The following is a 21675-nucleotide window of genomic DNA, read 5'->3' as shown; positions in this document are numbered from 1 at the left end:
GATTCCATGTTGACGCAGGGCTGGCATGATTGGTGCCAAGATACGCGCGTAGTATCTAATAGTCACAGTCATAGTTCTTGGACAAGACTACACCACAACAGGCCACGTCGACCGTTTTGACTGCCAAGTCATCCTCCACAAGGTAGGTACTCATCGATCTTACTACTATGTACCAACGTCAAGAGAACTTTCGAAACTGGCGGACGATATGAATACAGAAGTACTAGGCACTCCTTTAGGAGGAATTTGGTAAATACTCACAAGCCCTTACTCGTACCTCGATATTTCTTGCGGTTTCATGGGTAAGAAATTGAGTCATTGGACTCATTGGATGCCACGAGGGTACCTATACTTGCAGCCATATCCATTTGATTGATGTTTGATCAACGAGTAACGCAAGGACGCGTGCATTCTATCCTGATGGTAAATAATAATGCCGAGAATGTCGACCATCTGTTCCTCAGTCTTCCTGTTGGAACTATGAGTGAGGCGACGCTGCCTGATTCCTCAGGCCAAAAGGCACCTCGCCTTTATGCATGAAACTGCATAAGCCTCACCCTAATCATGGTAATGTGGCTGTCTTCTAGAATAATAATTCCCTTCCGGGAGTATACTCCATACCTATCTAAGAGTTTGGCCCAAATTTTGGCACCGCTTTTGTTAGCAAACTTGTCGCCTACAAATCGGCGGTCGATTACATAAAAACATCGTGTTCAAAAAAAGTATGTAACCTTAGGCTCATCGGAGTACTCCGCACTTTTGAGAAAGTTCTMTGAGTACTCCGTATGGTGGGGAATATGATAACAGAGCCAAGACCGAGAATAATAAGAATTCCCATCCCACTTTTTGTTGCCTTTCTGGATTATCAACTTCTACAACGGTTTGGCCCAAGAAAACACCACTCATTTCGATAACCTTGTCAAACATTGACTGCTCATAAGTCTGGTTCCTCGACTCACCGCATCATGGCGCCGAAGAAGATCATTATCGACACCGATCCTGTATGCCTTCGCCAGCATCAGTACGTATACAAAGACTGACTCGACATGAACAGGGCATCGATGACATTCTCGCGCTCCTTCTTGCTTTATCCGCACAGTCTGAAGAGGTGGAACTGCTGCTTATCTCTCTGACCTTTGGCAACATCGAAGTGAGGAGGTGAGTTGCCGTCCTTCTAATTGCACCAGTTTTCGATCGCTAATTATGCAAAGCTGCCTCCGTAATGTCGTCTCCATGTTCCACATTCTGGAGCGAGAGATGCAATGGCGTCGTGAACAGGGCCGGCCTGAAGGGTTTGGCGCTCTGCGCGCCTGTCGACCGGTCGTTGCCGTTGGGGCCGAGGACCCTCTAGAGGATCAGAAGATGTTGGCCGATTATTTTCGTATGTACCCTTGTCATAGAAAATTTTATCATCGGTGCTAATGGTTGATACACAGATGGAACGGATGGACTTGGGGGCATTCATGCTAGCGTATGTTGACGTTTCTGACGGTCCCTCGACAGATGCTGACCATCGCAGCATCCGCACTTCACTCCAAAGGAAACCTGGGAGCATATGTTCGATCCCTCGGCAGACCCCACCGTCATCGAGCCCATACGCACTGGAGACTCGGCGCATCAATCCTTCATCGCCTCCAAGCGGCCCGCGCATCAGGAAATCCTCCGCGTACTACGCGAGAACGATCCCGACACCGTCACCCTCGTGGCTGTCGGTCCGCTGACCAATGTGGCCCTTGCTTCCGCGGAGGATCCCGAGACTTTCCTGCGGGTCAAAGAAGTTGTAGTCATGGGTGGCGCAGTCAATGAACCGGGCAATGTAGGCTTACCTGCCAGCTATGAATCTAGGTCTGTTCCTCGACTAACAAATGGCAGGTCACTCCCGTTGCCGAGTTCAACGCATACGCCGACGCATTCGCCGCGGCGCGCGTCTTCGCCCTCACCTCCCCAAACCCCAAAACCACCATGCCCTCCGGCACCACCCTCCCCTCCTACCCCGCTAAACTAAGCAAACAGCTCACCCTGCGCCTCTTCCCCCTGGACATCACGCACCGCCACGGCCTGACCCGCGGCCAGTTCCGTCAGGCCGTTGCGCCCCACCTGGAAGCCGGCTCACCGCTGGCGGAGTGGATGTCGGCTTTTATGGCGCACACGTTCCAAACCATCGAGAGCCTTGTCCGCGACCAGGTCGGCGATGCTGTCGATCTCAGCCTGCATGACCCCGTCTGTGTGTGGTACGCTTTGACCGCTGAGGATGCGGGCTGGAAGCCCTCCCATGCCTCTCCTGAGGATATCCGGGTCGAGACGACGGGCCAGTGGACGAGAGGCGCGTGCATTGTCGACCGACGCAGCCGGCAGCGCCTCGAAGGGGAGGAGGAAAGTGCCAGCGACCATGGCCTTTGGTTAAGCTCGAGGGCTGGAAATCGTATCTGGAGAATGGACGGTTCGCCTGCGGAGAAGAACTTTGGCGAGATTCTACTGGAGCGGGTATTTCGATGATTCCATCGTTAGAACTGAAGCATGTACGTTTCATTAGAGCAGATAGACACATGGGGGATATCTCTGGTAGGATTGTACATATCTAGAAGACTATTTTATGTTCCTCGTTCATGAAATGTTGATCGATGTATATCACCGTCAATCGTCTAAAATGTGATGAGCACTTGAGAGCTGAGCTGGAGCTGTAGAAAAAGCAGGCACTGATGAGATCCCTGGATCTACTGGATGCTGATAGACGATGACCTTGGAAGTATTCATGCTTCATCAGTCCCATGATCCAATTATCTGAAGAAATAAACGCAGAAACGAGAGAAGAAAGTTCCCCCAGCCAAGCATTCTTCGAGGCATCCACTGCCAAGGTCAGATACCTGCTATTTTGAACCACGAACGGCAGGTTCCTTTGATGGCATGCTGGCGCGGAGAATTGCCGCCTAAGTCAAGCCGGATTGCTAGCAATTGTCCAATTTGGAGGCTGGTGACGGACAGCATAATAGGATGGTTTCTTGCATATATATATAGGTATATATATTTAGATGTGCCATGCATCTAACCATAGTTACAGACTTGTAGTGCTTTGAGGAATACTGCATAGCCAGGAGAGGAGTATGCATAGCTTATAATTGCCGTTATACAGCTACACTGGCTTGACATGCCATGGATATGATCAACCGTAATCCTCCCGGTGTAATTGCAGCTGGTTGGAATTATTAGGCATGACCTCACATGCCGCAGGTATGAATCGTATTCTATGTCTATTCACGCCAACACGGGAAAAATGATAAAGCTTGATTGATCTTCAAGGGGTTAACTTTCATAATCAATACTCAAATGAAATGAAAGATCATCAGTTGGGTACTCAAGGTAAGGAGGATGAGGTACTATTTTCCAGGGATTACTGCTACCCAGGGACATATCAGGAAAAGGTGTGCGTGTACTCCGTAAACCTCCAGAGCGACCTAGAGTCAAAGCCAGAAGATGATCAGTGCACCCTGATTTCTCCGGATTCGTCTTTCCGTGTCCCCTCCGGAGTACACTAACACACTTATCAAAGCCTTGAACAGCAGCACGAGCCCCAAATTGGTGGACGAGATGAGCCCAGGGCAGCCGGTCTCGTGCCTCGCCGACCTCCCGGTGAACCAGCCTATCACAGCCCGAGGAGCTACCGCGTGGGCAAGCCCCCAAGCACGCGACACCATTTTCGCTGTGTGTCTGTAAGTCTGAAGGTCCTGCCTAGCCTTTTACCTTTAAGTCTTAACATGGTGACCTTTGTCGATCGTCCACTCCATTTCCCACCTCTTTGCACATGTCTTCCGGCTGGTCGAATCATCTTCTCAGGAAGAGGCAGCACGCCTCTTCCTTCCGCTATCAGCACGGTATTCGCATCTCCACCATGTTTCCGACTTGGTGAACAACGTCCCAGACTTTAAGAGTCTCAGGGACAGGGGTCCGACTAAGTAAACTTTCTCTTATCTGCGTACGCAATTGACTCGTTCTTAATAGACCTGAGGCTGCTGTCTCTTGTTTCTCATCTTCCGTCTTTCACTCACTCCCTTGTTGCCCGTCTCACACGTGTCTCTTCCATAGTCAATTTGTACAACGACAATCCGGTTGTCGTCCTACAGCTTGCTACCTAGCTGCTCCAGGCCGTTTCATCGGCTAATTCAGATATCTCAATCCTTCTACCTCAGACCAGGTGCTGGTTTGATACACCCCATCCTGCCGTCATGTCCCGTTCACGTCTTCCCCCAACTCCTTCAATGTCTGGAGAATTCATCATCAAGGAACAAACTTCCGTCGACGGCGCAGACGCCTTTGCATTGCCTCCAGCTGCCCTAAGTCCTGCCAAAAGCGAGAGTGCAAGCAGGAGACCTTCCAAATCAGACTCGACCTACTTTCCTGCTTCTCCCACCTCGCCCGAACTCACAGGTCTGGGCCGCAATACAAATCCTCCCCGTCAGGCTGGTACCAAGAGGTTACTTGAGGATTTTGATCTTCCACCTCCGCCAACCCGGACCCGCAAGATCATCCAGATGAAGCCCAAGACACAGACTTCGGCCAAGCCTGCCACACCAAACAGCAAGCCTTCGACCAAAGACAACGGGAAGAACCAGCCTGCCAACAGTGCAAATGCCGCAGCACCTGCGAACTCGAAGAAAAAGCAGCCTAGTGCAACCAGCGCCGCGGGTCGGAAAATTGCCAGGAAAACGGCGCACAGTCTGATCGAGCGTCGGCGGAGATCTAAGATGAACGAGGAGTTTGCGACTCTCAAGGACATGATTCCCGCTTGCCGGGGCCAGGACATGCACAAACTTGCCATTTTGCAGGTACGATCCTTCTTCCTTTCCCAATAGTAGTAGTCGGCGATCACTGACTTTACGCACAGGCAAGCATTGAGTATGTCAATTATCTCGAAAAGTGTATCCAAGACCTCAAGACTGCTGGCAGTCAACGGACGACGGCATCGCCGTTCGTGCCGCCTGCTCCTCCCTCTCCCACGTCACCCGAGATGCTTGGCGAAGTTCGCAGTGGAACCCAATCAACGTCTGTCTCTCCAGAGCTACTGCCTAACGGCGCTCTCACCAACAACACTTCGCCAGCTTTCTCTCCTCGTAGCCGGATTCCGTCAATAGGGACAGCGATCGAATTTTTGCCTGCGATCCTTCCCAGCCCCGCGTTAGGTCCAGTCCGCTATGGCGAGGGGACTATGCACCCTCCACGTGGCTCATGGACCGTCCCGTCATCAACGCTCACCTCACCCATCATTCAGCCACGAGCCAGCAATGCTTCCTCTGGAACCGACGCGGACATTGACCATGAGGCTTCCGCCGCCCTGCTCATGCTGAACAGGGATCGCCGCGGAACTGTTGGCTCTGTGCAGGAGGGTCTTTCGAGTCCTGAGTCTCAGGAGAACAGTGGACTGTCGATACAAGAGTCGCAAAAGAAGATGGGGATGAGTGTCAAGGACTTGCTTATTGCATAGATTCGTGTTTCGATTGTTCTGGCGTCAGGAGGTTTAGCCTGATCCAAAAGGGGTCTTGGGTGGTGTTCTGTTTTCTCTCGGTAATGGAATATGAAGGCGCAATGAGGCTACTGGGACTTTATAATGAATAATGATCTTTGGAGTTTTACGAAATCAAACTGATTTACTGACTGCAACACATACACTTCAACGAATCATCTCTCAAGCTAAACTCCTACTCCGTGAACGAACCTGTTCCAACGGTCAATGCGTTAGCAGCCATAGCTCACTACCTAGTAGTAATAAGTCCAGGAAAGACCCAGCCTGAAAGCATTGAGGATAAACCTAATTATCTCTTTTCTTTCAACACCACTCGAACGCTGATAGTGGATGTCTCACTCGGTGCCGTAAAGTGGCAAACACAATTCATGCGAGAGGGAGGGGGACAGACCAATCAGACGAACCTTCCAGTCGTCTTCTCGGAACCCAGTCATGAGGAGAATCGGGGTTGGCGTTGTAGGTACTGGGCAGGGGTTAGTCTAGGGAGTCGATGTTATTCCTTTTCCCTTTCCTGTAAGGTGCATTGAAAGGGCTGGACTCGTCCGTGCACATCGACTTCCATCTGCTCAGCGCAAAAGACGCCGCACGCGAGCATAATTTTCTGTCAGTATCATTATGCTTGGATTCATGCGTTGTCACTTATCACGGTGTACATAGCTGCGAAACATGTCTACCATATGCCTTTCGCCTGTTCTTGATATCCTCACCGATAATGAGCGAAGGAGACATGAAGATGAGGAAGGTCAGCATGCTTGAGGCATCGGTCAGCAGGGCTCGTAAATAATTCATCTTCTATGCCGACTTCTGCCAAGCGGTGATGAATGTATCGCGGGTTGCTGGCTCCACCGAGTCAATGCGGCCTCCGCAGTGGAGTATTCGCGGAGTACTCGGTAGATATTCCTATGGCCTATGGGTATCCAGAGTGGTACAACCAGCTGTAGAAAAGCAATTATATCGGATTCTGGTTGCCTTATGGCTGTCGCACTGTCGTATCTATTTGTTTCTCCGTACTAAGGTAGGCTGGTACCCGGGAGGTACCCACAAGACGAAATAGGATAAAGTACACCATACTCAGTAGTACAATGATCTACGCCAAGTGCTTGGTATGCGCCCCGGTCAATTATCAGCTCGACATATTGAACTGAACTATTTGAGCGGGAATTCGGACAGTCTTGGCTTAATACAAGGGGAGTCTCTTGGGGAAACGAGTAGAGAGGTACTGTACCTAGTAATTCATGGTTCTCATAGCTGTGGATCTGGACGCGCAAGTACCCCATTGAGCAACCCGGTCAGTTACAGTTAGATGACGTCGTTGAGTGGCTCTCAGTAAAGCGCCGTTCGAGGTACTCAGGTACTCCTGCCTCTACACTCTGAAGTGTCAGGGTACCTACTATTCTTCATGAGTAATGCTCCTGTCTAATAATAACAAGTCTAAGGTACTAGGAGAGGTACACTTTGTCCATCGCGTAGCATGTCTGCCAAGTGTTCTTGCCCTGTCGCAGGACCAACCGATCAATAAGAGTCAATCATTCACATTATTGCTCGATCAAACGGAATTTCGATGATGATTGCCAAGCTAGGGAGCCTGACGTCGCAGTGCCCCAATCATTCATTTCACTCTCGGCACGGCTTTGCCGGGAGACCTTCCGATCCTAGTATTCTGGCCTCCCCCGAGGAGTTCCAGAAAGAACACCCCGCACGACTTTTGGGTGAATTAGTTCATGTTACTCCCTCTGTCTCTGTCTGGCCTAATGACTGCCCTGTGGGTCAAACTTTGTCTTCTCTAGTCGGTGCTTAACTGACTACCCTCTTGGATACTTAATACAGCCATCCCACCCACCCCCCCTCATTGCGTCTGATTTCAGTCGACAACAATTTTTAAGTATCCACAACTCTTCTTCTATCCTCAACACTTCCAAAACTTCACCCGGTCAATCCTACCCATCACAATGTCCAGATTCCGCTCGCAACGTAAGAAAAACGCCCGCTCTATCGCTTCAGAGGACCCCTGGAGGGTCGATACCCCGTTCGGTCCTCCACGGATGTCCTCCTTCCCCGGTGGTGGCATTCAACGGATCCGCAACACACTTTCCAGGCTATCGCCCTCCGCTCGAGCAGAGAGAGAACTCCTGAAACAGAAGAGCCAATACAAAATCCCATTGACGGAAAGGAATATCGACACCCTGGTCACCAACCAGCTCTTCTCGGATTCGTTCAAACCAGAACGGCATACGGAGCAGCAAATAGCCGCCTGGCTTGAGCGACTGGCATATTAATCAATTTGACTTTGGAGTACCGATGGGATATCCGTCTCTTCTGACCGATAACTACCCCGCCCATGTCTTGTCCTCCCGTCGACATCGAGTACTGGTCTGGTTCGAGCACCGTCAGCTCAATCTGAAATTGCCTCATTAAACGCAAGAAAATTCCTATCCAGTCGATTTGGACTGGAAACAAGTGATCTTCCGTCGCTCTCTTGGCGTTGACGCCATCACCCAACATGCCGCGCTAAGTATGCAAGTCTACGCCGCCTGCAGCAACGCAACAGCGACAACCTGGCGAAGAGACTCATGCAGCTCGAGGAACGGTTAATGAAAGGCTAGTTCAACAACTAACGCCCGGGTGGTCTAGTGGTATGATTCTCGCTTAGGGATAAACCCAAGCATATCTGCGAGAGGTCCCGCGTTCGATCCGCGGCTCGGGCCGTTTCTTTTTGTTCTTTTTGCTCCCCCTTAATGCCATAGCAGGCATTTGTCCTTTTGCGTCTTGCTTCAAGACGAAATTTTCTTCTGTGATAGATACCCTCTGTTTAAAATCCCTCTTTTCAACGTTATTCCTGTTTAGCCTGGCGCTTTGGTGATTTTGCCTGCGTAACAACAGCAATTCTGAGCTGTTCCTGTTGGTAATGATAATAGCAGATGCATTCTTCTCTACTCCGTAGCCTAGTGAGAATCAAGCGCTTTCCAGTGCTTTCTCATTCTTCGACTCCCAGGAGCTCATTTGGTTAGATAGTTGGGGTTAGGTTCTCATGCGAGATGCCCCTCGTTGCTGTTATATTTACTTCTCCGCCTGTCGGGGCCCCCCGCAGCAGTAACAACCACCACGACTACAGCTCCCACCAGTCTTTTCTCACTACAACTGACACTAATTCTGCCTATGTCAGGCGAATAGAGAACTGACTCGACCATGATCTTCCTTTCACCCTAGTATTGCGGCTCTCAAATCATTAATGCACCTGACCATAAGCACTTCCAGTGAGGGGTACCCCACAAGCAGATAAGGTAGCAAACAACGGAATGCTGCGGCCAAAGAAGGTCGCTATAATAGGTACATCAACTTGCCTTCACGCCAACAGAATCAGAGATTATATCTTTGAAGTCCGCTGAAGAACTCACTTTTTAATAGGCGCCGGTCCGTCCGGCCTCGTCACAGCCAAAACACTCCTCCACCATTTCCCTCAGGGCACATTTACCCCAAGCATCTTCGAAAAAAGCCATGAGATAGGCGGCCTGTGGCCCATACATCACAATCTCAGAGGTTCAAATTCCGGCCATGCATGCGCCTCAAAAGATCCTGGCGCAGCTGGACCAGTGAATCCGTCCATGCGAACAAACCTTAGTCGCTTCACCGTTTCCTTCTCCGATTTGGCCTGGGAGTCGGTGCTTGGGACTGCTGATGTGCCTATGTTCCCGCAGGCGTGGCAAGTGGGCAGATACCTGGAGACCTATGCGGAGCGGTACTTGTCTGGCGAGGTGGTCAGGTTGGGGTGTGAGGTTGTGCGTGCGGTTCGGGAGGTGGTTGGTGGCCGGCCGCGGTGGACCGTGCAGTGGGTGCAGAGGAGGTATTTTTTTTTTTTCGAGTTTCTTGCTCGTCGCATGGCTGATATAGTTGAAACAGTGGAAATGAAGCGCAGGGAGATGATACCGAGCAACGCGCAGTGGAGACCGAATACTTTGATTTCCTGGTCGTTGCTTCGGGGTACTTCTCTCGTCCGTATACACCGGACACCCCTGGACTTGCTGCCTTCGCCGACAGAACTGTCCACAGTTCTGCGCTACGCAGCCTTGAAGATCTGAATGCGATTGTCGAGAAGGGTTCCGATGGAGGAAGGTTAGTTGTCGTAGGAGGAAGTATGTCGGGCGTGGAGGCAGCTTCCTCTCTTGCCCTTCACGTTTCTTCGTTGAGGTCAGCGCCAGGGTCATCGATGCAAACAGGTAGCTTCCCTGAGGTCTACCACATATCCAGCCGGCCTTTCTGGACGGTGCCGACCTATATACCACACACTCAGAGGGACAATGCGACTGGCACGGAGACGGTATCCCTGCTCCCGCTTGACTTGGCTATGTATGATTTGGCTCGGCGGCCACCAGGGCCGGTTGAGTATGCCTTTGGCCCTGTCTCGGCAGCGCAGGTCGCCAAGGTGAACGGTTATTTCCGATCCGTTTTAGGAGAAGACTATACCAGTATCGGCCCCGGCGATATTGAGTTAGAGAGTGGCGAAGAGGAGGCTCTGCAGCCTCCGTGGGTGGCCATAGGGAATGACTACGCGGAGTTCGTCCGGTCAGAAGCAATCAGAACAACTATCGGCCGTGTTTCAGCCGTGCATGCTTCCTCACCTGGTCGGGTAAAAGTTGACATTGAGCAACCTGAGAAAGAGAGTATGTTGCTCGATGATGTTGCAGCGATTGTCCTGGCTACGGGATTTACCCCGTTTCCTTCGCTCTCCTTCCTCCCCGAAGACGTTCTTTCTGCGTTGGAGTATTCACCCGACGACTCCTTCTTCCCGCTAATCCTAGATGGAAAGGGCACCACTAATGCCAATGTTCCTGACCTGGGCTTTGTCGGATTTTATAGAGGACCATACTGGGGCGTGATGGAAATGCAGGCTCGAAGCCTTGCGCACACCTGGGCTCGAGCTGACACAGAGTATGGCATTCAGTTTCCAGCGAAAGAGCTGGAGGACAGAGCGCAGGAAAGACAGTGTGTTCGTGAATATCGGAATGCGGATCCGGATCTTCATCGAGGACAGTTCCCAATGGGAGATTATACCGGGCTGATGGAGTCCTTTGCTCGGGATCTAGGGATACGCCGTGCTCCTTTGCCGGAGCTTAACGAACGTCCTGGCCCTGTTGTACCGGCGCGGTATGCACCGTCTGGACCAGGGACCGCCGATATCCAGATGAGTTTGCAAGCTCTGCAAGAGACTCTACGACCTAGAAGGGGAAGTGCCAGTCCAGCAGTAGCCATGGCGATCTTTCGAGCCCTTCACGGCAGCTGGGATTTCAGTCGATCAGGACAAGGTGGCGTATCATCCGGCATTTCTTCATTCTCCCCGCGATATCCTTCTAGCTCCACTTATGAGAAGGAATATCTGTACGAGGAGAGTGGGCAGAAGTTTGCAAGCTTTGTGTACCGGCTCACAGATAGTCCCCAAGATGCGGAGATTACGATCTGGTCCGCTAACTCTCAGGATAAGACTGCTGTTGCCCTCTTGTATGGCCTAAGGATCTTGGACCAGGAGGGCTCAAGCACGTTAAGTCAGGGAGAGTACACTATTCGCGCAACTGGCAGCCAGTGGAGCAGCAACTGCACGTATGAATACGTGTTTCGATTCAACGGCGCAGCCATATCGTCCTGGGAATATACGGTTCGCAGGCCACCGGAACACAGCGTTTTATTGAGTAGAACGCTATACAGACGCGTACAAAATACGTGACAGTCACTTGACCACCTCAATCTCGCTTAATAAGTGAATCGAAACGCAGGATGGTCATCGCCCAGATTCTCCACTTCCTCCTGGGGCAGCTCCAGCCTCCATTCCCTTCTACCTGCCTCCCTCAACCTATTCTCCCTCACCAAGTAAGTCAGGAACAAGGCGCAAGCCGCTCCGCAGATCCAGGTCATTCCCAGACTCACCCCGTACCCGGTAGTATATCGCGGAGCCTCCTCCTTGAAGAAGATGTTACTCGCCACCAGGCCTCCACAATTGCCAAACCCAATCTGCATTGCCGACGCAATGGACTGCTTGTAATGCCCCGCCATGTTGTTACTCAGCCAGCCCATGAGGATCGGTTGCGTGAGGTAGCCGCCGCCCGTGATGGCGAAGACGGCAAAGTAGCGTGCCCCGACGGGCACGGATGCTTGGCAGAGCAGTATCACATAGCCCATGGTTGCAATGAGACAGCCTGCCAAGGTGAACAGGTACCGGTGGCGGAGCCGGTCGCTGGCATAGGCAGCGGAGAGGGTGATGACCATGGAGACGCAGTAGACGGGGACACTCATGACTTGGGCGCGGACGGCGGTCCATCCTAGCTGATTGAGGATGGTGGGGGTGAAGAAGGAGACTGCATAGCCGGTGTTGACAATGCCGAAGTACATGAGGGGTCTATGTCGGGTGTTACCATCAGTTCTTTGTTTATTTAGGGTTGAGACGGGAGTACATACCCCAGGTAGATCTTTGGGTCTGAAAAGGCACGCCGCAGCGACTTCTTATCCAGACGATCCATTCTCGCTTCACCTTGGTCTTCTGATAGACGGTGGAGGAGCAGCGTTCGTTCGTCCTCTGTCAGGAACCTGGCGGTCTCGGGCCAATCGACAACGATGAACTTGGCTATGACCGCGACGACAATGGTGGCGAGACCCTCGAGGATGAAAATCCAGCGCCAGCCACTGTACCCGGCAACGCCGTCCATGTTGTTGATGGCGTAAGCAAGTAGCTGACCAGCATCAGCAATCTCGTTGATCAAGAGAAGAAGGATGGATCTACCCCGCTAACTGCACCAGCAAAGATACTGGCGCTGAAGAAGACGTTGAGCCGCCATTGAAGCTCGTGTCGACGGTAGTACATATTGATCAGGTAGACGGATCCTCATCCAGAAGTCAGCATCCGAGCTTGAAACGGGGATAAAAGAGGACAGTACCAGGCATGAAACCCGCCTCGAAGACCCCAATCAGCACCCGGCACACTACCAATCCATGAAAACTCTTCGTGACACCTTGACAGACAGTCAGAATCCCTGTGACACCGTCAGCCGTCGCTCACCACCTGACCAAACCGCACAGCAGAGCGAAAGACAGACCCCAAGCAAACATAATCCCACTCAACCACCACGACGGCTTCATCCTTTTCAAGAGCATATTACTTGGCACCTCGAAAAGGATATACGGAATGAAAAACACAAACAGGGCGATGTTGTACTCATGCCCGGTCATGCCCAGATCCCTCTCCAGCCCCATCAACCGGGCATTCCCGATGTTGATGCGGTCCAGGAAGGCGAACATGAACAGGAGAGTGAGAATGGGGACGACGTGCAAGTCGCATTTCCATAGGAGCCGTCTCTCTGCCGCTCTATCGATATCATCCGGCGCGAAGGAAGCGGACTTGATATCCTCAATGGAAGAGTGCGTGCGGTCGTCTTTTTCATCCATGATGCTAGCTAGTATTAGTACCTAGTAAAGTAAGACCAGCTAGACTATAGCCCTACAAGAAAGTACTGCCAAATCACGCCATGAGATCGACGAGATATCCACCCTCTTTATAGACATTGGACTCGTCGCTCAGGTTCAATATGCATATGTCGTACGCACACCCCGCATATTGCGGATCTTTTCCTAGATTCCGCGGGGAATTGCCGAGTCATACCTCAGACACTCCATTTCCGCTCTCCAAGAGACACAACTACAGAACTTTATTTAACGATCGATCGAGTTCGAGATGACTGACTTGACAGCATAGATAGTGCTGGACGCACTACCAGCACGGCGCAAATACAAACTAGGCCAATCATGCAGAACAATAACTCCTTCTAGTCAAGCAACGAGCAATTGAATCGCAAATGAAAGGTGTCAGAAGTTAGTCGGCAAGTATCTAATCCTCAGTTCAATGCGTAGATTGGGCTTTGCCAGACTAGATACAGGCTAGGATTCCAACGCAATGTACCTGCAACATACGCATGGTATCAATTGTGATTTACTCAAAACCATACACGGAGTATTCTCATTCTTTTGAGAAGTAGCGATACTTGTACTTGTGAGTCGTAACTCGAGGTCGTCGGCACGACCCCAGCTTCCCCAGATCCAAAAGTGCGGAAAGAGATTCCACTGCGGGGATGGATCCACGGACCACGGCATGTCCACCGTTTTCTGTCGGTTGTCAATGCAGGACGGAACGGGGGTTTCCGCTCAAGCTCGAATCTAGACAAGGATTGGATACTAGTGGTAGCTTTAAGTTGCTCACTTCGAGTGAACTAATTACTAGACTCTCAAGTGATCATCGAGACTTGGTTGGAATCGTATCGTAGGGCTATCTGTTCCATCCGAATCCGTAGAGCACGAGGTTAGCTAAATCAGCCGACTCAGTTTATGCGACGACCTGGCAAGAGCATGAGTCAGTCGTCGTGGCTTGGTTCGATGGCTGCCGGTTACCGTGACAAATTAAGTTGGTTATCGGCATGTTACAGTAGGACAGCGTAAATACCCATGATTTATACAGAGGGATGAAACTAAATAATTACTCAGACGTGAACGTCAGTATCAATACCAGATTGACCACTTATAAACATTAGCTGGATACAGCAAGGCCATAACCTCAACGCCACTTGGGCACTGCAGCGGCGGACATCTACCGTCTAGCCTCGATGTTTTCAAGTGTCACCGCATCACCCTTCTCGTTGGCCTGGTTCTCAAAATGTCTCTCCTTCTCTCCAATCATCAACTGCTCACCATTGGTGACATGGTTGGCGCCACCGAAGAGAGCGTCGATCTCCTCCAGGGGAACTTGCTTGGTCTCAGGAATGAAAAACCAGACGAAGACGGCAAGCAGGAAGTTGATTCCCGCGAACATGTACAAAGCGTAGAATCCGCAGTTCTTCAGGAAAATGGGGAAGAATTGTTGGACAATGGCGTTGGCAACGTTCTGAGTCTGCGAGGCCATACCTACAGCCTGGGCACGAACGTTCATCGAGAACACCTCGGACGTCCAAATCCACACGGTGGCACCCCAAGAGGGTTTGTCTGAGACAAGAATGTTAGGAGGGTCGAGTACGGACAGGATCGAAATAACTTACAGAAGAAGATGAATAGGAATAGTAAGAACACGATCGATATTCCGACGGGTTCTGTCTTCACCCCGTGCGGCGATGGCGTTTCAGTTTCAACAGCGGCGACAATGATCATGCAGAGACCCATGCCGATACCACCGACAATCAGGAGGAACTTGCGTCCGAAGCGATCAATGATCCACACCGCGTTCAGTGTGAAAAGGATACCGAAGGTGGCGTTGAGGGCGTTGATGAGGGCGATCGTTCCGGCGCTGGGAAACACCTTCTGGTAGATCTTCGTCGAGTACGAGTTCAGGGAACCTTGTCCTGTGACCTGTTGACCGGCGTTGATGACAAGCGCTAGAGCCATACGCTTGCGCAGGGACTTGTCCTTCCAGAGCGCACTGTAGTTACTGGAGATGGCTTCCTTTTCGTACTCGAGAGCCTCACGGATCCTCAAGATTTCCTCCTCAACTTCCTCTTCAGTCTCACGGACTCGGCGCAGAGCGGCGCGGGCCTTCTCGACGTTGTCACCTCGCTGGAGGAACCTGGCACCTTTGTCAGTTATTCTGAAACTGTATTGAGGTTTGCATCAGCTTACCATCGTGGAGAGCCGGGGATTGTTGGCAGAAGAGCCAGGATCAGGCAGGGAACGAGCAGTTGGAATATGACAACCATCTTCCAGTCCCACTCGCCCAGCTTCTCCTTGTGCTGTGTGCAACCGTAGTTCACCCAGAAGCAAATGAAAGACCCAACGGAGTAGAACATTTGCCAGAAGGTCATGATTTTTCCACGAATCTCTGGTGGCGCCAGCTCACCAATATAGATAGGACCGGCGGCTTCACAAACATACTCCATTAGCGAAAAAAAGCCAATATACGCTCCATTGGAGAAGGATACTCACTCAAGGCAATACCCTGTCCGATACCGATGATGCAGCGACCAGCAAGAAAGCATCCAATGCTACCACGTGGGGACCATGTCTGCATGAAAGTGGACGCAATAACAAGGACACAGCCGATGCCCATTCCAATCTTGCGGCCGAGATAATCAGCAATGGGACCACCCAAGAAGAAACCACCGAAGATGGCGCCCACGGTGTAGGCCGTGTTGACTGCGCCAATCGTGTTGTCATCTGGGTTATTAAAGTATTTGACCCAGTTCTTGGAACCCTGGACGGAGTTGTAGACGGACGCATCGTAACCATAGAGAACCATGCATGCTGCTGCAACGAGAGAGATGAACCTGAAAAGCGTTGCCGTCAATCGATCGTCCGCTGCGTTCCAGCCAGCAAGAAACAGGACTCACCAGTTATAGCCTCTCTTGGAGAGGATTTTGGCCATCATCTTGGCGGATGATTCGTGTAACACAGCTTTGTATAGAATCTAAGGAAAAGGATGATAGAAGTATACACCAGGTGCCCAATCGCAGTCTCTCGCCCTTGTCAGCCAAGCCCTAGGCTGTCGTAGGGTGCTTGTCGTATTGTACACGACGAAGATGCTGAAAGACAAGACTCTGCCCAGAGGTTCCAAGAGACAGATATATAGGCCCCGTGAGAGATCGAGGAGAGATGGCGTCCGAGGCGATAAAAACGAGCAAGAGCCAGCCATTATATTAGTCCATGGGACACTCAAGCCCATGGCCGCATTGTGAACACTAGAGCAAAAGCACCAGTGACCAGCCCAATCAGCATCGAAGAAACTTGTCTCTCCAGAGTGGCTTGATGGTGTCTAGCTCTCAACTCCATGTTTCTAAGTGGTGGGGTATCTGGGGTGGACCGACGGGGGACTCAGTACGGAGACTCTGATCTAGCCCGAAGCCAGTACCTGTGAGGGCGTGGCCATGATAGAGCCCCGGACGCGGATTTGAGGAAATTCTGCCCCCGTTGATAAAGCAGGTGCTAAGATTTCCACGAATCGGCGACGGGCTGGGTCAGGGGCGATGGGGAAAACCGAGTCCACCAATGGAGATGACTGCACTCGACCTAGGAATACCTACAGTTCTTGTCCCATGGTGGAAAAAGGTTCGAACCAACGCCCTTTGTTCGCTTACGATGGAAATCCGGGGAATAATTATGATGAGGCAGTGATGAGGATGATAGTGGAGAAAGCAGTTGAGGTCTGATGGTGGACGTGGAGAAGAGACAGACGCACAGACAGATGAATTTCCATCGGTGTCACGAGTCCACGCAATAAGCTGCCCATTGTTGCTAGTCACTAGATAGTTAGGGCTGCCCCAATTATTCCCGGATGAATTCCAGTCAACTCGACAAGCTTTAACACATTTAGGCAGTTTGACCCTTAGCTGATTGGCCAATATCCATTTGCCCCATCGAAACTCCGAAGTTGCTGACTCTTCCAGCTGACTGCAGTATCCACTATCTAGATAATTAGATGGGAGGTGAGCTGTGTCTGGCTTGAATTAGATAACTTATGGATATACGGGGTCTGGAATCTGGGGTCTCCAGACCGTCTGTCCACTCCGTTTGATCTAGTCCCAATGTCGACCGAATTTCTGTAGCTTCACACCATATAATCATTGTTCAGAAAGACGGTTGGGCACATTACAATAACGCAAGGCAGGAATAGGATTCGAAGATCGATAGACTGACCTACGAAATACCAACATGCTAAACTCTGAACAGTACTGCCCTTCATGTCCAAAGCTCGAAGGCATGAAACAAGAAGTGGGTGTAGAAAAGATGTTATGGGATGATTATTCAAAACGCAGATTCGTCGAGGATTCTCTCAACCTCTGTGACTTTCTGACAAGGGCTTGCTGGATGAAAGACGACTGACCCATTGTTCCTGATCTCGGTCCCGTCGCCCCTGAAGAAGTCCGGTGCTGTCTTGGACTTTACCTCTCTACAGTGCCTTCGGATACTTGCATTGGGCGCTCGAGGGAGAACTGGGATTTTATGAGCGGATTGTACGCCTTTCGCATGTTTCGTATCGAGCGACTCTGTGTCGAAGACATCTTGAATTCTTCCGCGAAAGTCTCTTCGAAACACACCTAGTTGATGCCATTTTTGTTTCAGTGTGAAAAAAGACGACCTGGGATTACTGGCATCGTCCGGCCCAGTCTCGTTTTCCCTCTGCAATACTTCTAGCTTGGTCGGCGACGAAAATCCAGGGAAGAAAGCCGGTAGAGAGTCGACTTGGAAAACCTTGGAAGACCTCGATTTCGTGGCAGGAATTCGGGAAGTCTGGGCACTACATAGACCCCGAAATATCCGGTATCGCCTGTGCACTCGTCTGCAGAAGCTGCGCAGCAGATAGAGAAGAGCAGCTACCACAATAAAGCAGCCGAGCAACACGCAAACACCGTAGAAGGCTTGGCGTCCACTAACCTCCTGCTTCGAGCAGTGTTTCTCAATGACTGCAAGGTTTCTTTCTGGATAACATAGTGCGCAGATCTCCTCTTTAGTCGGAGTTTTGCCCTCTGGTGCACAAGTCTTCTTCAAATCGAACCCTTCGCAAAAAGTGTCCACACACCTACTGCGGCGACTGTAGGAATTTTTCCGGACGGGGTCATTGTTATCACGAGGGTGGACACGGCCGTCTGAGCCGCTCTGGGAGCAAAGGGTAATTTCTGACTTCCATCTCTCAGTTCGAATCTTTCCACGTTGAGATGCTGACTCCGAGTCCGATCCCGAAGCTGCCTCTGGTTGCCCGTTCCAGGTTTTGCCGCGACGTTCGCACTGCGGATCACCGTGCTCCAGGCGAGAATCGAGTACTATAAATTCCCCGATGGTTATGAGAGCGTCTGGGGTATCTTGAGGTCGCGTCAATAACCGCTTCCACAGTTGCATTCTCGCTCCTTGCCCCCCTGGAATCAGCAGGGTCACCGTCAGATTCAGAACTGATTGAACCCCGTCTTCCGAGCTTCTCGAGTGTATTGAGATATTTCGGCCAGCTATTGCTCCTGCGTCAGTCCAATACAATCGCCGACCCAGAGAAACCGCATATGTCGGCTCATCCGTGTCGACGTCCGAGAGGTTGAGCCCGCTAAAAGTGACCAGTGCCTGCTTGCAATATTCGGGCTCGTAGGTTTGATTGCCAGAGGATTTGTCTGGCGCCGGTCCCAGACTTTCTGTGTCGTGGACAAAAGGCCCAAGAAAAGCATAAAGGAGAGCGATAAGATGCTGTTGACAATACATTAGACTGGAGCAATAAAAGCTCAGACTGATGATACAAAATACCAAAGCTGCAAGCTCTCATGTCAAAGATCAGAATTGAGAGGTCTCTCGTGGAGACTGCGAGGAGCTCGACTACACCGCATGGCCAAAGTCTTGCAAAAGTCAGGAAGGAACAAGACGTCGCTCACGGAAGCTACACCTCATCTCTTCGATCACTTTAGTTGGTCATATCGATTGGGTGGATTGACATTTGAAAGTAGCAAGAACACTCGAGTGAGAAGATAGAGCATCTGTCAAGCATCTCAAATGTTCATGACGTCCAGCTCATTCATACGTCTTGTAGTAGAATTGCTCCAGAGACAGTCTTCTCGCTATGAAGACATAGCCACTGGTCTTGTCAGACTGAAGACCATGAGATGTCACTGCCCACATCCTTCTCCACTCATCTGTAGTTCCTCATAGTGTCATGTCTATGTCCATTTCTCTCATCACTAAATTGGTAAACGAGTCACGTGCTCTCGTGAATCGGTGACGCGGTGCATCGCGATCTTATCAAGCCATCGTTTTGGCCTCACTTTATTGTCATACTGCCCTCATCTGTCAAGTCTCATGTTTCTCAATCAGGAGCTATCTTCTGTACATTAACATTACTCCTCGTAATTCTTTCGATCCCATTCCTCATGCCCCGCAATTATGGCAAAGCGAAACAGACGCGACTTGCTTTCGCTCCACTCTCATCTTCGCCGCCAGGTACTGACAGAAGCACCAGAAGTCAGAAAGATCGCCTAGCTACCCTACGATATGATCATCCCTCCTTACCTTCCCTTCGTCGAGATCCCTTTGAACGGGGCAAGTCCCTGACGCGCCGGGAGGAATCATCTACCCCACCAAAGAAAGTCTTATCAGAAGGAACACCGTCATCAGAGCCAGAACAAAACCCTCAGAGACCGGGAGAAGGTGGGTTTGGTCTTCCTCACTCATCCATGCATCTGTCACTCATAGGGTTTACGAAGACCAGTTGCCAACAAGATCACCTGTCAAGGACGCAATTGCTGTTGACGAGAGCAGCGATAGTACTCTGGAGATTCAGCGCAGCGCGCGCAAATACATGCGGTTACGATCGGGAAAGCGGAAGAGGTCTCCCTCCTTACCCAAGCCGTCGAAGACTTCTCCGAATGAACGTCCGATTCTGGTTTCGGATCAGAGCGATGAGGACATGGTTATACAGCCTCGCCGGAGGTTAAGACGTGGCACCGCCGACGTAAAGCCCATTGTCGTTGAAGAAGACGCTGAGGACTCCGATGAGCCTATCCGCTCTTCACCAATCAAGAGACGCAAGCGAAATATAAGCTCAGATCACCCCAGAACTCCGCGGCGGCAGTCGGAGCAGGAGAAGTTGGATCTCGAAGAGGATCTCGAGGTGTTGCAGGACTCTGGTAGGATTCTTGACGAGAGATACGATTTTTGGGAGGAGCTCCTTGCTAACTTTAGCGTTCGTGTAGTCGTAAAGAATACGCGGACCCGAGGACGTCTAGCCAATTCGGCAAGAGCTCAACGCCAACGTCATCTGGAAGCCCTAAGACGCCGAAGGGCTGGTGGGAAAGAAGGGGAGCTGGAACAAGCCTCAGACGCTGAGCACTCGGATAAAACCGACTCTGATGACGAGTCCGAGAGTGAAGCCGGAAGCCAAGTTCGTCAGCCGCAGTTTCGCCGCCAGGAAGAGAGCGATGTCGAGTCATCTATTGCGAACAACGAGGACCTCGACCAATACGAGGATGATTTCGTATTAGAGGACGATAATGCCGAACTGGGAGTGCCATCCAGTCTAGAAGATTTGCCCTTTGAGTTTTCTCGGCATGCCTACAAACAGCTGAAAGAATACTTCCAAGACGCTGTTGAATGGATGGTAAATAACAAGATCAACCCTGCCTTCCCTCGTTCCGACCCACTGTACGAAGTTGCGTTCATCAAACTTGAAGACGAGGTCAAAGGACGCACTGGTTCTCAGCTGGTATCTTCCGTCTGGAACGTCAAATTCCGCCGAGCACTCCTGGCAAGACCTCATGTCGAAATCACACTATACCCGATCACAGATAATCATCCTTGTGACGCGTGCAACAGGTCTAAGCATCCTGCCTCGTTCGATATGAAGCTATACGGAAAGGCTTATTCCTTGGAGACACTCGAACCGTTGTCAGATGACGATAGCGACGAGGACGATGAGGAAGACGGTCCTGAAAGGGACAGAGACGGTTACAGCTTACCAGATGAGGACACGCGGTTCTATCTTGGCCGGTTTGTTCCCCTTCGTGCCTTTAGCATTCACATTTCCATGTTGACTCTTTGATAGCCATTGCAAAAATAAAGCTTCGCTAGCCCACACTCTCACCCACTGGCGATTTCACCTCAATGAATGGGTTGTCGACTACCTCGAACGCATGGGTTACTTAGAGGACGACAAGGTCCTTGAGCGCAGCCATTGGAGTCATAAACAAAGGGCCAGGTATGCTTCAGAGGTGATGGGTTCAATGGTCGACAGTGGTGAGGTAAAGAAGCTCTGGCGTGACTTCCATATTACTTTGAAATCAGCGAGAGAGACAACCGTATGTTTGAATCTTCTCTACAATTACGCAGTACATACTAATCTGCGTCCAGACACTCTCGTGAGGCACACCCATCGATCATACAGCCTTACGGCTTCTCCTTGCTATGTCTTCATTTTCACATACTTATCAGCACAGCCGTCGACAAACTCGACGAGACAATCCTACATCAGCTGCCATCTTTGACTCTTGAGATCCCTGCGTCGACCTTACCTTTGCTTTCACGATGATACCCCCTACTCGCAAATCTGATTCAATAACCAACAGTTGCTTAAATATGTACTTAGGCGAAATCAAAATTCATGACTCATGAACTAGGTTCATCCACGCTCCATTATCTAGCAACGTACATCAACGAAGAGAAAGAGACATACAAGAAAT

At 50.9% G+C, this 21675-nt stretch overlaps 8 protein-coding genes and 1 non-coding gene across 9 annotated transcripts; 6 read left to right on the top strand and 3 right to left on the bottom strand.

The window, feature by feature from the left end:
* Positions 1–965: 965 nt before the first annotated feature.
* Asppvi_002688 (putative nucleoside hydrolase) lies at positions 966–2496 on the top strand (the record flags this gene model as incomplete). Its single annotated transcript, XM_043298669.1, has 6 exons — positions 966–1001; positions 1055–1158; positions 1212–1381; positions 1437–1471; positions 1520–1816; positions 1873–2496. 6 exons carry the CDS (start codon positions 966–968, stop codon positions 2494–2496), a joined length of 1266 nt encoding a protein of 421 aa, XP_043154604.1.
* Positions 2497–4220: 1724 nt separating this feature from the next.
* Asppvi_002687 (basic helix-loop-helix domain-containing protein) lies at positions 4221–5476 on the top strand (the record flags this gene model as incomplete). Its single annotated transcript, XM_043298668.1, has 2 exons — positions 4221–4820; positions 4880–5476. 2 exons carry the CDS (start codon positions 4221–4223, stop codon positions 5474–5476), a joined length of 1197 nt encoding a protein of 398 aa, XP_043154603.1.
* Positions 5477–7464: 1988 nt separating this feature from the next.
* Positions 7465–7791, top strand: Asppvi_002686 (uncharacterized protein; the record flags this gene model as incomplete). The annotated part of the gene is made up of 1 exon (XM_043298667.1): positions 7465–7791. The coding sequence occupies one exon, from the start codon at positions 7465–7467 to the stop codon at positions 7789–7791; it is 327 nt and encodes a 108-aa protein (XP_043154602.1).
* Positions 7792–8131: 340 nt separating this feature from the next.
* Positions 8132–8220, top strand: Asppvi_002685. The gene has a single exon. It is a non-coding gene; the product is annotated as a tRNA-Pro (tRNA).
* An 897-nt stretch (positions 8221–9117) lies between these two features.
* Positions 9118–11231, top strand: Asppvi_002684 (uncharacterized protein; the record flags this gene model as incomplete). The annotated part of the gene is made up of 2 exons (XM_043298666.1): positions 9118–9356; positions 9413–11231. 2 exons carry the CDS (start codon positions 9118–9120, stop codon positions 11229–11231), a joined length of 2058 nt encoding a protein of 685 aa, XP_043154601.1.
* Positions 11232–11257: 26 nt separating this feature from the next.
* Positions 11258–12943, bottom strand: Asppvi_002683 (uncharacterized protein; the record flags this gene model as incomplete). The annotated part of the gene is made up of 5 exons (XM_043298665.1): positions 11258–11900; positions 11960–12231; positions 12291–12382; positions 12436–12531; positions 12658–12943. 5 exons carry the CDS (start codon positions 12941–12943, stop codon positions 11258–11260), a joined length of 1389 nt encoding a protein of 462 aa, XP_043154600.1.
* Positions 12944–14135: 1192 nt separating this feature from the next.
* Positions 14136–15899, bottom strand: Asppvi_002682 (putative MFS sugar transporter; the record flags this gene model as incomplete). Its single annotated transcript, XM_043298664.1, has 5 exons — positions 14136–14527; positions 14581–15101; positions 15155–15392; positions 15458–15798; positions 15862–15899. 5 exons carry the CDS (start codon positions 15897–15899, stop codon positions 14136–14138), a joined length of 1530 nt encoding a protein of 509 aa, XP_043154599.1.
* Positions 15900–17272: 1373 nt separating this feature from the next.
* Asppvi_002681 (uncharacterized protein) lies at positions 17273–18712 on the bottom strand (the record flags this gene model as incomplete). The annotated part of the gene is made up of 1 exon (XM_043298663.1): positions 17273–18712. The coding sequence occupies one exon, from the start codon at positions 18710–18712 to the stop codon at positions 17273–17275; it is 1440 nt and encodes a 479-aa protein (XP_043154598.1).
* Positions 18713–19371: 659 nt separating this feature from the next.
* Asppvi_002680 (uncharacterized protein) lies at positions 19372–21358 on the top strand (the record flags this gene model as incomplete). Its single annotated transcript, XM_043298662.1, has 5 exons — positions 19372–19648; positions 19705–20127; positions 20194–20986; positions 21042–21294; positions 21347–21358. The coding sequence occupies 5 exons, from the start codon at positions 19372–19374 to the stop codon at positions 21356–21358; spliced, it is 1758 nt and encodes a 585-aa protein (XP_043154597.1).
* Between the last annotated feature and the right edge of the window lie 317 nt (positions 21359–21675).

Source organism: Aspergillus pseudoviridinutans, assembly GCF_018340605.1.
Source record: "Aspergillus pseudoviridinutans IFM 55266 DNA, scaffold_2, whole genome shotgun sequence".
NCBI lineage: Eukaryota > Fungi > Ascomycota > Eurotiomycetes > Eurotiales > Aspergillaceae > Aspergillus > Aspergillus pseudoviridinutans.
The sequence above is the reverse complement of the archived record's forward strand: the minus strand, read 5'-3'. Positions and strand labels throughout refer to the sequence as shown.